Source organism: Giraffa tippelskirchi, chromosome 7, assembly GCF_054371585.1.
Source record: "Giraffa tippelskirchi isolate mGirTip1 chromosome 7, T2T-mGirTip1v1.2.pri, whole genome shotgun sequence".
Classification (NCBI taxonomy): Eukaryota; Metazoa; Chordata; class Mammalia; order Artiodactyla; family Giraffidae; genus Giraffa; species Giraffa tippelskirchi.
Genome location: NC_137281.1, coordinates 74223721 through 74241394, shown reverse-complemented (window position 1 = coordinate 74241394; position 17674 = coordinate 74223721). Strand labels below are relative to the sequence as shown.

General features: G+C 42.0%; 1 protein-coding gene across 3 annotated transcripts in view; it reads right to left on the bottom strand.

Annotated features, from left to right (window-relative positions):
- SV2C (synaptic vesicle glycoprotein 2C) overlaps nucleotides 1-17674 on the bottom strand; it is a 275854-nt gene that overhangs the window by 146112 nt on the left and 112068 nt on the right. For all 3 annotated transcript variants that reach the window (XM_081513944.1, XM_081513942.1, XM_081513943.1), the window contains one exon: nucleotides 13042-13722. In XM_081513944.1, coding sequence (XP_081370070.1) covers nucleotides 13042-13621 — 580 coding nt within the window. In that variant the 5' untranslated portion in view covers nucleotides 13622-13722. The remainder of the gene's footprint in view (nucleotides 1-13041; nucleotides 13723-17674) is intronic.

The window sequence follows — 17674 nt, the reverse complement described above, 5'->3', positions numbered from 1 at the left end:
GTGGGCTACAGTCCATGGGGTCACAAAGAGTCAGGCATGACTGAAGCAACTTAGCATGCACGAGTAGAATGCAGGAGGCATTTTAGAGGAGCTGAGAGATGTTCAGGAGGATGCTGAGCTGCCGAGGTCACAGGAAGATAGTTTCAGTAAGGATGGGACAGTCCACACTGTATTGGGTTCAGCTTCCCAACCAGTTCCCTCCAACTCACGTCAATCCATGTGATAAAGGATGCTTAGGGAAAAAGGCCATGCACAGGAGTTCCTCTCAGGCCCCAAGCTGGGGAAAGTGCTGGGGGTCTCTACCAAACAGTAGCAGCTTAGGATGCCTGGTGGGCAGAGGAAGTACTTTCCTCATCCTGGGAAGAAGCTGGCGATCCCATGGCCTTGCTTGGGCTTTCCCAAGAGCTTTGCAGTGATCCAGCCAGCATGCGCCTCCATGTCACAGCTAAAGAACTGATTTCTCTCTAAGGGAGGGGGGCGGCATCTCTAGGAGAACAATGCATTGCTTCGTGATTCTGAGAACATAGATCTGTGATCACACACAGTGTAAGATGTGCAGCAGGAATCTTCAGGGGCCACCATCACAGAACTGTTAACCACATCTCTGCCAAGGTCCCTATATTATAAATGAAGTATGCCCGGGGCAGAGCGGGGCAGCAAACAAGAGGCTTCTTTACTCATCCAGCAGGAATCCAGTGGACAAATTTGTGGTGTGCAGTCTTAGAGGATCCTTTGACTGAGTCAGTTCACCCCTAGGGATGGTCAGTTGGTAGCTGCCTCTCCCTCTCTGCCCAGCTGCTCTGAGAAATCCTCTACCATTTTATCACTGCTTTTTGACTGCTTAAATGGGAACAGGAAAGTTCATTTTACTGTTAAATCTAGGGGTACCAGTAAGTGACACAGTTTTCAATCTGGAAATATAAATAAAATGAGATAGCAGCAAGCTAACTCAGTCCACTCCTGGTTGGTCAATTTGTCTCCTATAGACATTCCAGATATGATTATTGGCATGTGCTGATGCAGAAGTACTGGATGATGCCTACAAATTCACAATTATTTCCTTGCAGAAGATGAGTAATTTTTTTTTAGCTGCTCTAGTCTATAGTATAATTATGTTATTAGCAGTTATTATCCAAAACAAAAATAGACCACAGTACCTTATGAACAATTTTTAAACAGTGATTTGTTTCCTTCTCTTTAAAAACATACATTAAAACTCCATTTAGAAATTAATCTGACATCTGTCCTTTCCACTCTCCAGAACATTTTTCTCTCTGCCACAGCCAGCGTCTTTAGTCAGTTATGACCACCTACTCCATCCTGAAACCCCTCCTTCCCTGGGCCTCCAGGTAAGAGACTTTTCCTCTTTCAAACCATTTATCTGATGCCTTTTCTCCTCTCCCCTCCTAAGCATTCATGAAAAGTCTGCATTAGCCCCTCTCTTCCTCATGCCCGCCCCTCCAACACACACTCCTTTCCTGTATGCCCTGCATCTCTGTTCAGAGATGTCTTCATTGCCCAACTCTAGGGCCAGCTTCTGCATCAAGCCCCAGAACCTACTTCCAAATGCCTTCTTTCACAGTTTCTCCTAAGCAGCCTAGTTGGCATTTCAAAGTTGACATAAGTTCACTGGGTACTGCTCACCTGCCAGACTCTGTGCTATGGGTAGTCTGTGAACGACACTCAGTTCTTGTACTTACAGCACAAATAACTAAATTCATCTTCTTTCCTACACATGGGCTCCCCCCAGCCTCCCCAACAACCCGGGAGCTCCAGTTTGTTTAAAGCACCGCTTCGAACATAGCACCTGGGCGTGAAGCCTCAGTACCGTGTGATATATTCCTCTTCCCCACTGCAACAGCTAGTGGGTTGTAAAGGGTCAGAAATCCTCTTGAAAAGACCCTCTCCCCTCTAGTCTCTCTGCCATCATCCACAGTGAGGCTCTTGACATGTACTGACTGCACAGTCCAAATGCATCTCAGCCACTCCTCAACTCACTCCTCAGTCCAAACACCCAGTCTCCTAAAGCAGAGTCTGCTACCAGGTCACTTCTCTGCTCACATGTCCCCAGTTCCCCCAGCTCCCCCAACACCAAATAAACTCCTGGAAACCTCCTCATGAACAGATAGGTCCCCAGCCACCTTTCCAATTGCTCCCCTCTGTTTATGCTCCACTTCAACAAAACTGAACATTTAATTTCCAATGCTCAGTCCAAGGTCTCCATGCCTTTGTGCATTTGCTCAGCCCGCGCTCCCTCCCAGAGACAGTCTTTTCCCACTTGCATCTCTGTAAGCCCAAATTCTACCCACCATTCCAAGCCTGGCTCCGATACCACAGTCTCCTTAAGACTTTTCCCTATCCATGCCTCCCTCAAACAGGATTCATCTCTCAGGCCTCTGTTTCCTGTATCATTCTGATGTCTTGTGTGTTGTGACCTGGGTTTTGTCTGGTTGATCTTCATGTCTGCCATGATAGAGAGCACAGTGCAACATCTTGGGAGAATCTAATATATGATGGATAAGCCCCTGCGAGTGTTCTTTCTGGGTGAGAACTGCTAAATTTTGAAAGGCAACATTCCACAAAGACATCTCTAATCTATTAATTAGAAAAACAAAGAGATAATTAAATGAACATACAGAAGGCTCTGAGAAGCCAACTGTCTCACATATACAATCTGCTTCCACTCCAGCATCTATGTTTATGGATGAACTGACTTCCACAGCAGGATTTCTTTTCATCCCTGTTAGCAGTCTGGCTAACTCTTTCAGCTTTCAATCAGTTCTTCTGACACAGTAGTATTTTTAATATTTTTGACTTAACTAGATTCTGCTGAGAGAACTAAGCTACTCTCAGAAAAACTATTAAATTTTCTGTACATAAGAGAGGGAAAAAATCTGCAGTCACATTATAAATTTATCACCATGACTCTGGCACTGAGAAACTATTTCTACAAAGCAGAGTCACGCTGTGCCCTGCACATCTGGGGTCTGTTTTGGGATGCAGAGCTGTAAATGTGGTTAGGGACTGTCACGCCCCACACCATGCAGGAGAAAGACAAGCCTAAAGAAGCCAAATATCTATTTCGGTGGGGGGAAAAAAACAACTGTGCATCCTTCAGTTATCGATAAGGCATTTACTTTTTTGGGGAAAAAAACTTTCTTTCAAAAATAGCACACAAAGCTTCTTCGTCCATGGATGTTACTGTTGACTCATGAATAAGGAAGTCAATCCCATTTCCATTTATCCCTTCCATTGTTTGAAATCTTGATATCATTTACAATCTTTGCTATCACAGCTGTTGGGAATGCTGTTGCTTCTTGGTTGGGGGTGTCTAGGACACAGCTACTCAATGTGGAGTTTGGAACGACCACCGATGCCAGCATCACCTGGGAGCTTGTAAAAGTATCTCAGACCCAACTCCATATCTGCTCAAGCAAAACCTGCCTCCTCTGGTGACTTGTCTGCATTGTTATGTCTGAGAAGCAGTGGTCAAGATCATGGTGTTTCTTCATGTGGACTAACTTGAAGTGCTTAAAACACATATACGGTTTCCAAGGGTCACCCCTTAGCACTGACTCCGAAAGTCTGTGATCAGATATAATTTTGGTTGAATGAGATAATGAAATTAATATGACATGTATGATGCCTGACAAATGGAAGGCAAAAAGCAAACTCTAAGCCTTCCTGTATCACTACTACCAGTAAGGCTGTCAGATTCAACAGATAAAACCACACAGTGCTCCAGGTAAATTTGTGTTTCAGGTGAACAGATAACTGATAAATATAAGTATATACCAAATATACCACCCTTATGGCAGAAAGTGAAGAAGAACTAAAGAGCCTCTTGATGAAAGTGAAAGAGGAGAGTGAAAAAGTTGGCTTAAAGCTCAACATTCAGAAAACAAAGATCATGGCATCTGGTCCCATCACTTCATGGCAAATAGATGGGGAAACAGTGGAAACAGTGGCAGACTTTATTTTGGGGGGCTCCAAAATCACTGCAGATGGTGATTGCAGCCATGAAATTAAAAAACACTTACTCCTTGGAAGGAAAGTTATGACCAACCTAGACAGCATATTAAAAAGCAGAGACATTTCTTTGCCAACAAAGGTCCACCTAGTCAAGGCTATGGTTTTTCCAGTAGTCATGTTATGGATGTGAGAGGTGGACTATAAAGAAAGCTGAGCACCGAAGAATAGATGCTTTTGAATTGTGGTGTTGGAGAAGACTCTTGAGAGTCCCTTGAACTGCAAGGAGATCCAACCAGTCCATCCTAAAGGAAATCAGTCCTGAATATTCATTGGAAGGACTGATGCTGAAGCTGAAATTCCAATACTTTGGCCACCTGATGCAAAGAGCTGACTCATTTGAAAAGACCCTGATGCTGGGAAAGACTGAAGGCAGGAGAAGAAGGGGACAACAGAGGATGAGATGGTTGGATGGCATCACCAACTCAATGGACATGAGTTTGAGTAAACTCCGGGAGTTGGTGATGGACAGGGAGGCCTGGCATGCTGCAGTCCATGGGGTCACAAAGAGTCGGACACGACTGAGTGACTGAACTGAACTGATACCAAATACTGCATGAGACATATTTATACTAAAATATTATTCCTTTGTTATTTATCGCAAATTTAAATTCAACTGGCCGTTTTGTATTTTCTCCAGTAATCCTAACTATCCCTGACTTTGGAATACCTGGGGCAGAGAAGTTAGTGGTAGATAAGTGGAAAAATAGATTAGGCTCAGATTGTGGAGAGCTTGAATGCCATTCTAAGGAGTTTGAATCAACCTGTACTCAACATTTGTGAGAAGGGACATGACATAACCCAAGTACTTCATCCTTTACTCCCAGGAATGAGGAAGACAAACTTAAGTGAGCTGCTGGGGCAAGAATCTCCAGCTCCAAGGTTCTTTAGGAAGGGAGACCAGAAGGTCATAGTCATGGCCAGTGACCAAGTCACAAAGAACAAACAAGTTAAAATTTCAAAATCTTAAATTTAATTCTAAACTCTTAAATTATTTACTTATACCTCACTTGACCCATAAAAATAATTTAAGCTAGCTACTTGACTTTTTGAAGGAATAGCTGGTACACAGCTGAGCCCTAGCCTTCTTTACAGAGAGATTTTTGTAATCTGAGAAAAAAAAAAAAATCTAGTAACACATCAAAAGCCAAACTTCCAGTGTCCTTCCAATGTCTACTCTGCCAGAACCCAGAACTTGGCATCTGGATATCCCAAATACTTAGTACAAAGCCTCAGTTATCAAATCAATCAGTGTTCCTACTCACAGTCCATTTGCCCTTATTTAACACACAATTCTTTAATTGAAGTATAGTTAATTTACAACAATGTGTTCATTTCAACTATAATAACAAAATGACTTCAGCTGTGTAATAAAGTGATTTAGAATCTTTCCCAGATACTTTTTTTGACCATGTTGTGTGACTTGTGGGATCTTAGTTCCTCTTTGTTGCTGTTCAGTTGCTTGGTCATGTCTGACTCTTTGGGCCCCATGGACTGCAGCGTGCCAGGTCTCCCTGTCCTTCACCATCTCCCAGAGCTTGCTCAAACTCATGTCCATTGAGTTGGTGATGCCATCCAACCATCTCATCCTCTGTCGTCCCCTTCTTCTGCCTTCAGTCTTTCCCAGCATCAGGGTCTTTTCCAATGAGTCAGTTCTTCACATCAGGTGGCCAGAGTATTGGAGCTTCAGTATCAGTCCTTCCAATGAATATTCAGGACTGATTTCCTTTAGGATTGACTGGTTTGAACTCCTTGCAGTCCAAGGGATTCTCAAGAGTCTTCTCCAACACTACAGCTCACAAGCATCAATTCTCCGGCGCTTAGCTTTCTTTATAGTCCAACTCTTACACCATACATGACTACTGGAAAAACCATAGCTCTGACTATATGGACCTCTGTTGGAAAAGTAATGTCTCTGCTTTTTAATACACTATCTAGGTTTGTCAGAGCTTTTCACACTAGTGATCAAACCAGGGTCTTCTGCAAAGAAAGCGCAGTCTTAACCACCCGACTGCGAGGGAAGTCCTGTGGATTCTTTTTCATTATAATTATTACAAGATTCTGAATACAGTTCCTCATGCTATACAGTCAGTCCTTGTTGTTTAGCTATTTTATATAGAATAGTGAGTATCTGTTAATCCAAAACTCTAATTTATCTCTCTCTGCTCCCCTCACTATCCCCTTTGATAACATTAAGTTTGTTTTTAATGTCTGTGACTGTTTTGTAAATAAGTTCATGTGTATAATATTTTTAAAGATTCCACATATAAGTGATATCATATGATATTTGTCTTTCTCTGACTTACTTCAGGATTTCTTTTCATTACTTTTCCTCTCATGATCTTAAAGGCCAATAAGAAATCTCAAAGTGTAAGGTAAGAATGTCAATTTGTAATTATGTAGGTTGGGAATACTTACATCAGTGATTTGTCAGACTAATTCTTCAAGATGAATGTAATCATTTCCTATATTCTGAAGCTTTCTGCAGGAAATTTAGGTCCTATAGAAGTTCTTGCTATGGAAGAATATTTGAGACATTAGATTTCCCATGAAAACATGGTGTTTATAAATTGAACCTACAAGTCTGTATTACATGTATTTGGCTTGATCCAGATATTAGATGATCAACAGTCTGATTGCCTTATTTAAACCAAAGTGCACAGTTAACAAATTTCCTAATCTGATAACACTTCACGGAGTTCTTCGGTGCCTTCCTGCTGAGTCCCAGACTGCATTAGGATATGTAAAGCCAGGGGGTCAGAATCCCCACCCAGGAGTAATCTAGGATGTAGGAATATAAGTGTTCAGCTACAAGAATCAGCCTTCAGATTCAAAGCTGTATTGTGAGAAATCACCCAGGGACCTTTCAGACGACAGAGGGCATTTACTATCACACTTCACAGTCCAGAACGTACTTATTGGTGAATTTCATGAATGTAACACAGAGTTTCTCTTCTCTGCTGTCCTGTGGACTCTTTGGATGGAGGAATCTTTTCAAGCTACTTGGTCCAACTCCATCTGGATGTCAGAAACCTCTCTTTTCCCAGAAGGATGTGAAAGAGCAGAGAGAATAAGACCCAGGAATATAATGGCAATGAATTATTGAGTCTTCTTTTCCAATTTGGCAATAATGAATCCAAATAAGATTTTGCTAGTGTTGGTGGACAGGATATTCTCCAGGAATCAATAGTATTTAATTCCAATTAGAATCACTATGACAGCAAGAGGCTAAACAGAGCCAGAGGGCACACCCAGAGCAGAGATCAAACCTCCCTCTAAGACACAGAGGACAATGGCATTGGGCAGGCTGCAGAGCTGCTGATCCTGAAACCTGCAGTGCCCACTTTTAGGGTACAAAGCTAAGGGTCTTAAATTTAGAGCATACCAGATGCCAAACGATCAAGCTCTTGGAATAAAGTTCAAAGAGGAAAAACTCTGCATCACTCTTTGTTATCAGCTCGGATATCCTGGTCTACCTGGCAGCACTGGGCAAGGGTGATACATGCCCTGAAAAGACGCTCAGCACACAGGAACACAGTCACTACACTCTGTCTGCAGTCCGGTGGCAAATAACAGTCAATGGGACTAAAAAAAGGGACTCTCAGAAACTTGAAGCTGATTTTTTTTCTTTCCCCCAAAATACAAGCATCCAGACATAAAGCGGCTTTAGAAATCTCAGCAGAATTTTTCTTCTTTTGTTAATAACAAAAGGAATAAGGGAACAAATGGAGGGCTAGAGAAAGAAATTAGGTATGTGTTCAGGTCATATTCATCCAGCCCAGGCTTTAAGGAAACTATTCTTCCTACAACTGGTTAAAAGAAATGAGAGAGAGAGAGAGAGAATTCTGTATGTTCCAAGGAATTCTACACTATCCAAATGAAAACTATAGATAGAGAGGTTAAAGAGATGCTTAAGGGTTCCCAGGTGGTTCAGTGGTAAAGAATTCACCTGCCAATGCAGGAGATAAAGGTTTAATCCCTGGGTAAGGAAGATCTCCTGGAGAAGGAAATGGAGCCCACTCCAGTATTCTTGCCTGGAAAATCCCACAGACAGAGGAGCCTGGTGGGCCACAGTCCATGGAGTCTCAAAGACAACTTAACGACTAAACAACAACAATCTGGGTTTGGTCTGACTACACTATCAAAACTCTTGCTCTGAAAATCACCAAAGCATATGGAAATTAGGTGTTACAGTTGATAAAAGATAGAAGAAGCCTATAGAGGGTATTCAGTTATCACTTAGTTCAGGCTGAGTTCTCAAGTATGTCTTGGCTTAGAATATATTGTCTTCTATCTGTTTTGTACTCGTCAACACTTGGCCACGATAATGTTTTAGTACCTAAAAATTACTCCACTCTACCACCCCCAACCAGAATGCAGGTGGCCCAATAATGATGAGGCTCCCCGCTTCACCAGGTGGGTCTTCAGAGGAGACAGAACATTCCAGAAGAAGAGCACAAGGAAAGGGGAGCCAGCGAGGCGCTTGCTGGGCTGTGACGGGCAAGAGCGGGAAGGGGGCTGAGCCTGGTCGTGCTGTGAGTCTGAAACCGGCACACATCCCTCCCTGTCTGGAGGCTTTCTTAGAACCCAAACTGGCTCCTCAACAGCCTTTGGACAAGAGGTAAGATGCAGTCAGAGAGGGCTCCCCGCGCATCCACTGGGAGACACAGCCCTGTGAGGGGAGCATGCTGGATGCCTGTGCCCCTGTGCCAGGGGGCTGGGAACCTAGAGGGCGTGCTGTCACTTCACTCCAAACGTGGACTCTTCCCTTCAAACGAACGTCCTAGCCTGACACACATTTGAAGAACCATTAGTGGCGGCCAAGATCTTCAAGTGCCAGACCCAAGGGGCCCGTTTCAACCTTTACTACAAGACTCTTCTGCACCTAAAAAGGAAGCACATCTCTTCCTTCTTCGAGCAAATTCCAGACCTCCCCTCTCTCTCTCGGATGCTCCTTCTCAGTCTCCTCTGTGACGTCTTTCTCACTGCTAGTCCCACAAACACTCTTCAGCAGGAAACCACCCTCTCCCTGGTTAAGGTCTTGTGCAGCTTCACCTTAAATGAGATGGTTCTCAAAATGCTCAGCGCTTCAGCCCAAATGGTGGCAGGAACCCATCAGGTGCTCCTCTTTGGATGCCTCTCCCCAAATCTCAAAGTGACAGGTCTAAAACTAAACTGGGCTTCCCTGGTGGTCCAGTGGTTGAGAATCTGCCTGCCAATGCAGGGGATGCAGGTTCGATCCCTGGTCTGGGAGGAGCCCCCAGGCTGTGGAGCGACTGCACTAGTGTGCCACAACTACGGAGCCTGTGCTCTCGAGCCAAGGGGATGTAACTCCTGAAGCCTGAGCGCCTGAATCCTGAGCTTGGCGACAGAAGCCACCCCAATGAGAAGCATGCGCACCACAACTAGAGAGAAGACCCCTATTCACTGCAACTAGAGAAAGCCCACAGCAATGAATACCCAGCACAACCAAATTAATAAATAAATCTTTTAAAAAATAAAATAGAAAAACAAACCCTTCTCTTTCTCCTTCTTGCTAAAACCTATCATCTGCCCTACCTAACTTGAATTGCCTTCCTTCCACTAACTGTCCTGTTCCTTCTGTTCCAAACTACCAGTGACCCAACCCTTGCTGACTCTACCTCTGCACCAGCTCTCCAGTCCATGCCTTCCTTCCACTGCCTTAGTCAGGTCTGTTCCCCTCACAGGGTCTCCCTGCCTGAAGTCTCTTTATTTACACTTCTCTTCCGGCTATTTACACTTCTCTTCTTGGACTGCAAGGAGAGCAAACCAATCAATCCTAAAGGAAATCAGTCCTGAATATTCATCGGAAGGACTAATGCTGAAGTTCCAATACTTTGGCCACCTGATGCAAAGGGCTGACTCATTGGAAAAGACCTTGATGCTGGGAAAGATTGAAGGCGGGAGGAGAAGGGGACGACAGAGGATGAGATGGTTGGATGGCATCACCGAAGGACATGAGTTTGAGTAAGCTCCGGGAGTTGGTGATGGACAGGGAAGCCTGGTGTCCTGCAGTCCATGGGATCCCAAAGAGTCGGACACGACTGAGCAACTGAACAACAACTTCTGGCTACGGATACTTGTTTCCTTGACTTGGTGGTGCACAGACGTTTGTCATCTCTCTATGCTAGACTATGACTTCTTTGGATACACAAACCTTGTTTTGTTTTTGCTATTTGTCCTATGTTCCCATGTGGTAACATCATGCTTTGCACATAATAAATACTCAATAAGTAGACTTTGACAATAGAATGAATTTTCTTAAAATGATGTTACTTATTCCCCCAAACAGCAGCTCATTAGGTTAACCTCTTCTCAGTTAACAACATTATTTATGCATACAGACTGTACACACAAACACATGCACACAGGAATGCCCTTAACTGTCTGGAAGTCAATCTTATAGCAAACACAGAGATAGCAGTTATCTCCTAAATAATTAAAACATAAATCGGTTACTATTTTTCATTCCTAGTTTTCCTTGAGTGAAATGACACAATGCTTAGTGGTAAATGAGAAACAATTTTGCAAATCTTTCTCCTCCCAAAGGCCATCAAACATGGGTTGTGCATCTTCTTATCTTGCATTTTGATCCCATTGCTATGACTTAGTGTGGTAATTATATTACAAAGCTATTATTTGCTGAAATGAAAATGGCCAAACAATTTACATGCTTGTCTAAAAAAAGACTGTGTTAGAATGCAATTGTCAGTAAAATTACAATGGCAAAATAACTGAAAGGCGAGTCTGGAAGGCGCAGTTGTGAAACCATTATAAAGTTTCTGTGGAGGGACTCACAACATGGGGTAAAAGCATACACTCCTGGGGACACATTTTTAATTCACAAAAGCAGGCAACGTTTATAGATATAGATAGTAGATAGTGAAGTCGCTCAGTCGTGTCCAACTCTTTGCGACCCCGTGGACTGTAGCCCACCAGGCTCCTCCGTCCATGGGATTTTCCAGGCAAGAATACTGGGAACGTTTATGGGGAGATGAAAATATCTGAAAATACTGGAGTGGGTTGCCATTTCCTTCTCCAAGAAAATATCTGTGCTCCAATAGTTCCCAGCATTATCTACACTTGTGAACGCCACCTGGGGGTGTGTGACATCATCCCGGTTTATGGGTTTGTGGGATAGACCGACAAGAGCACCATGAGGGCTACTGCGCCTCCCTTCAGCACCAAGAAGATAAAAGGGAAGCTCAGCTTCGATTTTTCTGCTTCCAATATAAAAGTGAGGATCATAACATGAAAAGACTATTAGTCTATATTCAAGCCTGAAAGCATTAAATATTTGTGTATTAAAATAGATGTGTTTCCAAGGATCTGTTTTCTTAAAACATTCTGCTGATATATTCTGTTAGCAAAATCTTGATAAATATTTTAATGCCCAGTAGGTAGATTTACTCACCAAAGGAAAAAAATTAAATAAAATTACAGTGCTATCTACGAAACAGATATGCTGAAATGATGAATTTGATGACTTTGGACCTTCCTCCGACCCCTATTCTGTGTTTGGATGGGTGAACACACAGATGAGTCCACCAACAAAAACCGTGCAAGCTATGCCCCTGTGCTCTCCCCTTCACCTCCCCCAGATCGCATCTATGGGTCTATCTCTGCCAGTTGAGCAATTAAAGGAACAGATGAGTAAGTCAGACACAGAAATACAAGCATCACATTATATCACTTACATGTGGAATCTAAAAAAGTGATACAAATGAACTTATTTACAAACCAGAAATGGACTCACAGACACAGAAAACAAACATATGGTTGCCAAAGGGGAAGGGAGATAGAAGGGATAAGTTAGGAACTTATATTACATATATAATATAATATAATTATATATATTATATATGATATATATTATTTACATTATATATATAATATGTTATATTATATATTATAAATTAGGAGTTACTTACTAAAGCACAAAAAGACCTGTATACTTTTGTTTTTCAAACTTTAGTTTTAAAAAGTCCGTTGGAAATAGAGACACCAAGTATTCTTACTCTTTCACAGACTCTGAAACACATAAAGGTTTAATATGCACATGAACGTGTTCTCTGAGCAGAAGGGGTTTGAAAGGTCTCATGATTTAATGTACCACGTGTCTGACGTGGACCTTAAGTTTTGGGGATAGTCTGCTGTGGGCATGCTTCTTGGCCTTCTTACTTTTCCCTCCCACAGGGAAGGTTAAATACAGCTTTGTAACAATATGAATGAACCTTGAGTGCAGCAATAACTTTAAAACAAAAGTCAAATTTGCTCTCTAGATACTTTATAGCGAGGTCATATGGTTTTAATACATATAATTTAAACGTTAATATGATTTGAAATTGATTTTTTTAAGTCCTATGAGGAAAGGACGCTTTTTCATTGTAGGCACAAAGGTACAAATTTGGAAAAAGAAAATTCTATAAATAAGGGTAATTGAAAAAAACCAACAGACAAACATACACATAGATTATAGAAAAAAATGAAAATTCGCAGGGTCCCAAAAGTGTTTAAACCACAGTATTATACATAAAATTTGGAATTTGAAATTACATTTATCAGAGTTTTGAAGAATTAACCTCTATACTTAGAAAAATGTCAGGTAAGTTTCACATAATAGCTTTATTAACTTCCAAGGTCATGTCTTTTGAACTTAATTAAGGAGAACCTAATGCAACATTTATAACAGTGTAAGTTAAAAATATATTGCTCTAACTTACCTTGAAATACATAAAAATAAAAGTGGGATTGATGGATAGATAGATAGGTGGCTAGGTGCTAAAATACAGTAAATGTTAACTATAGAATCTAAGTTAGAAATATATGGGTATCACTGTACCATTCTTTTGATTCCTTTGTATGTTTTAAATTGTTCAAGTGTTGGGAACAAATGCAGGCCTCCATATGGAAAGTATGTATTCTATTTGTTAACTGTCCTCAACAAACAGAGCAGTTTCAGAAGGTGTCTCTCTGCTGGGATGCACTCACCTAGCCATCCGGACCCCGAGTTTGGTATGCACAGGTCTGTCTCAGCACTCGGCAGCACGAAGCCCACGACAAAGACTTCCACGCCATCAGCCATCAGGGCCATGCCCAGGACAAAGAAGAGGGCCCACTGAAAGCGGCCATGCCCACACTCTTGGATGATCAGCTCATACTGCTGGGCAAGCTCTTCCTCGTCAGCTTTCCTCTCAGACTCCAGCTCCTGGCGGTCCTTATACTCATCGCCCTTGGGCTGCCCTACTGACACGATGCTGTCTTTCCCCTGGTTCATGTTGGGGATGCCCTGATACTCCCCTTCGTAGATTTCATCATCTTCATCGTGACCCTCAGTAGCTTCACTGGAGCCTTCATCATCGTTGGCCTCTCCATGATAGGTTTCCACTGGCGGATAAATGTCATTGTCCTCTTCCTCGTCTTGGAATCGACTGTAGGACCTCTGGGTGTATTCATCCTGGGCCCGGTCCACTGCTTGATTCACCTTCTTCACAGTCTGTTTCTTCACCTCTCTGGCAATGTCCTTGGCACCCTTCATCAGTGAAGTCCTATCCTTATAAGAGTCTTCCATCTTATCTCAACTGATGGCCAGTGAGAAGGTGGGAATTTTTCACAGACTCTGGTCAGTGGTTCAGTCCTGACAGCATCATCCACTTTGAGTTCAGGATGGAACTGCAAAAGAAGAAAACACACAGAAGATATTTATTATTTGTTTCGATGCCTTTTCCACCATCTATTTCTTGGTCTCTTTTCATTGACACCACAGATTAACATACAGGATTAGCTTTTCCTTTCTTTTGAGCACACTGTTTGCTGATTCTCTACTCAAGTGTCATCAGAACTTGGAGTATTTAGGGTTTTGCTATTATTATTACTGTTTTGTTTTTAAGGAACTCTGTCTCCTGGGTAACTTTGCATATAATGCACAAGCATTCCCCTGAAAATACAATGAAATATCTTGTACTTTTATAAGTACATCCAACATATTCTGAAAGTGCTAGAAAGACTCTGAGAAAAATAATATTGCTTGCAGGTATAAATGTATTCTGCAAAGGCAAATCCAGAATAATAAAAGAATCCAGTCTGACCTCATTTTCTCACAATGAAAAAAGTGAAAACAAAAAGTGCAAGCACGTATCCCTGCATATGATGCTATCAAATCATATACAGGCACATCTCATTTTACTGTGCTCTGCTTTATTGCACTTTGCAGATACTGCATTTTCAACAAATTGAAGGTCTGTGATAACCCTCAGTCAAGCAAATCTATTGGCACCATTTTTGCAACAACATTTGCTCATTTTGTTTCTCTGTTACATTTTGGAAATTTTTGTAATACTTCAAAGTTTTAAATTATTATTATATTTGTTATGTGATCTGTGACCAGTGATCTTTGATGTTACTACCATGACCTGCTAAAAGCTCAAGTGATAGCATTTTCAGCAACAAAGTATTTTTAATTAAGGTATTATACATTATTTTTTTAGATATAATGCTATACCACAGTTAATCCATTACAGTATAATATAAACATAAATTTACATGCACTGGGAAACCAAAAAATTTGCGTGACTTGCTTTATTGCAATATTCACTTTACTGTGGTGGTCTGGAACCAAACCCATAATATCTCTGAGTTATGCCTACAGATATTTATAAAACATGCTTCCCCTCTACCTTTTTTGTATCTCCTTTCAATAAATGATAACATAGATTCACATGGCACTCAAAACAGACAATGAGCATTTCCCCCCAATATGGTAGTCATATCTGTAGGAAATTGGCAGGGTTTGTCAAATGACTTCACATACACTTTGATAGTCATTGAACTAGAACACGTGGATTGTCCAGTAGGGATGTGCCATTTCAGGATCCACCCCCAGGCCAGCAGGGACAGGTAAGCCAAATGTGGTATCCCTTCCCAACACGCCCTGTAAGAACCCCACGTTTTGTCCCCACCATCTTCATCTCTAGACACTGTCTCACACACGCGGGTGCACACACTCCCTCCCACCTTGTCCGACTGCAGCTATCTGCCTCCTCGGATACCAGAGTCAGCAGCCTCCCCTGACCCATCACAGGGTTTCTTTTCTCATGGACAGCCCCTCTGTCTTGGCTCATTACCCTCAGACTGACTTCTTTCACTTGTCTGCTGAGTTGTCCTCTCTGGTGGCCAATATCAGGCCCACCTTCTACAGAAATGATATGAAAGTGAAAGTCATTCTCCTGCATCATTAATTTGCTAAGCCTTATGCTGCAGTAGCATTCTAAACACTGATTTATATAATGGTCATTTTTACTTTGTTCTTTTGCATCCAGTGTGAAACACTTGGCAAGTGGCTATTACAAACATACATTTAAGCTACGCATTCAGACATGACAAATAAACTTAGCAATAAAGACAAAAAGATGCTTATTTATCAATGAGTTGGGCATCATCACTACCAGATACCTACAAATGGCTAGTAGGCAAAACAGAAGCATGGCTCTGCTCAGGCCTGTGTTTTGGAAGATGAAAAAATGAAATGAACATAAACATACGATTATAAGGCTTTTTTCTTTTTTCCAAATGTATTCGTGAAGGATGTTCCTGTTTGTTCTCCCTTATCTATTTTTTTTGGAGAGCTGAGAGGTGGGGGCAAGGACAGATGAAGGATCCACGAGAGGGCAAGATGCAAAGGGAGTGAGAAAGGTGGTTGAGGATGGAACACTCCGAAACTGAAGGAGGAGGCAGGGAAAGAGAGAAGGGAGAATGATGATAAATGATGCTGGCAAAGGAGAGAGGTTTCCTACTTTTAAAATGAGATGCAAAATTAAAACATTTCACACAATAAGTAAAGTCAACTGGTCTACCATCCATAAATGGATGATTATATCAGACACACGGAGAAGGCAATGGCACCCCACTCCAGTACTCTTGCCTAGAAAATCTCATGGATGGAGGAGCCTGGTAGGCTACAGTCCATGGGGTCGCTACAAGTCGGACACGACTGAGCAACTTCACTTTCACTTTTCCCTTTCATGCACTGGAGAAGGAAATGGCAACCCACTCCAGTATTCTTGCCTGGAGAATCCTAGGGACGGCGGAGCCTGGTGAGCTGCCGTCCATGGGGTCGCACAGAGTCGGACAGGACTGAAGCGACTTAGCAGCAGCAGCAGCAGCAGCATATCAGACACAGCATATTAGCTGCTTCCTGGGCACAACAGCACCAAAAACACCACTAAAGGAAAAGACTGGTGAGTGTGAAAGCAAAGCCCAAGCCCCTGTAACATGCTACCCATGAACAGCCTGCCTGTTAGTAATGGGAAGCTTCTACAATGGCTTCTTCTAATAAACAGTAATTAATGTGACTAAATGAAATCAACTCTGAATATTCATTGGGAGGACTGATGCTGAAGCTGAAGCTCCAATACTTTGGTCACCAAAGACTGGAGGCAAAAGGAGAAGGGGGTGGCAGAGGATGAGATGGTTAGACAGTATCACTGACTCAATGTACATGAATTTGAGCAAACTTCAAGAGACAGTGAAGGACAGAGGAGACTGGCATTCTGCGGTCCATGGGGTCGCAGAGTTGGACATGACTGAGCAACTGAACAATAACAACAATAATGCATTACTCCAAACTAATACACATTTTAATTAATGATTAATGTCAGAAAGAAAGGAAATATTTCATATTCATAACCACAACACTACAAGCAGAGTTGTCTGTAAACAACTAGATATCTCTTTCTGTTTCATGTCTGAAAATGGTGATTTTCAAAAAAGCTTAAAATCATTTTTATTGAGGTATAATTTACATTCAATAAAATGCTCTGTTTTTATGCATATTAAAAGAATATAGTCCAAGAGATTTGATGCTGTACACCATGTACTTTATGTTTATTCTGGCAAGAAATGTTTGTTGAAAGGCTTATTCAGCATGGGTTTGAAACCTCTGTCCTTCATACTAACAGTCTACAAATAAAGATCAGCATACTGAGCTCCAGATTTCAGTGGCCTGGAGCCAGGCTCTGGAGATAGCAGAAAGATCAGAAGATGGACATGGCCTTGTAGAAGCTCTACGTACTGTGTAAAAACATTCACATTGCTACTTTATATAGCCTAGCCTTGTGAAATAGTAATGATATTTGAAGGTAACCAGCATTAAAATGCACAACCCCCTATCTGCAGTGAGACAGCGTTCTGAAAAGAAGATTTTGGGAAAGAGAAGAACACATTTTGAGTTGAAGGAATAGATACTGACCCATCATCCCAGTCTGTCCAAATTTTTAACAGCAGACTCTAGTTACTTAAGGATGAATGCTGAAGCTCCAATACTTTGGCCACCTGATTAGAAGAGCTGACTCATTAGAAAAGGCCCTGATGCTGGGAAAGATCGTAGGCAGAAGGAGACAGGGACAACAAAGGATGAGATGATTGGATGGTGTCACTGATTCAATGGACATGAGTTTGAGTAATCTCTGGGAGATGGTAAAGGACAGGGAAGCCTGGGTGCTGCAGTCCATGGGGTTGCAAAGAATCGGACACGACTAAATGACTGAACAACAACAATGAATGCCATGGTCTTCCCTATTGGAGTGTCAGCTCCTTGAAGAGAGGAACCCAGTAAATTAAAACACTA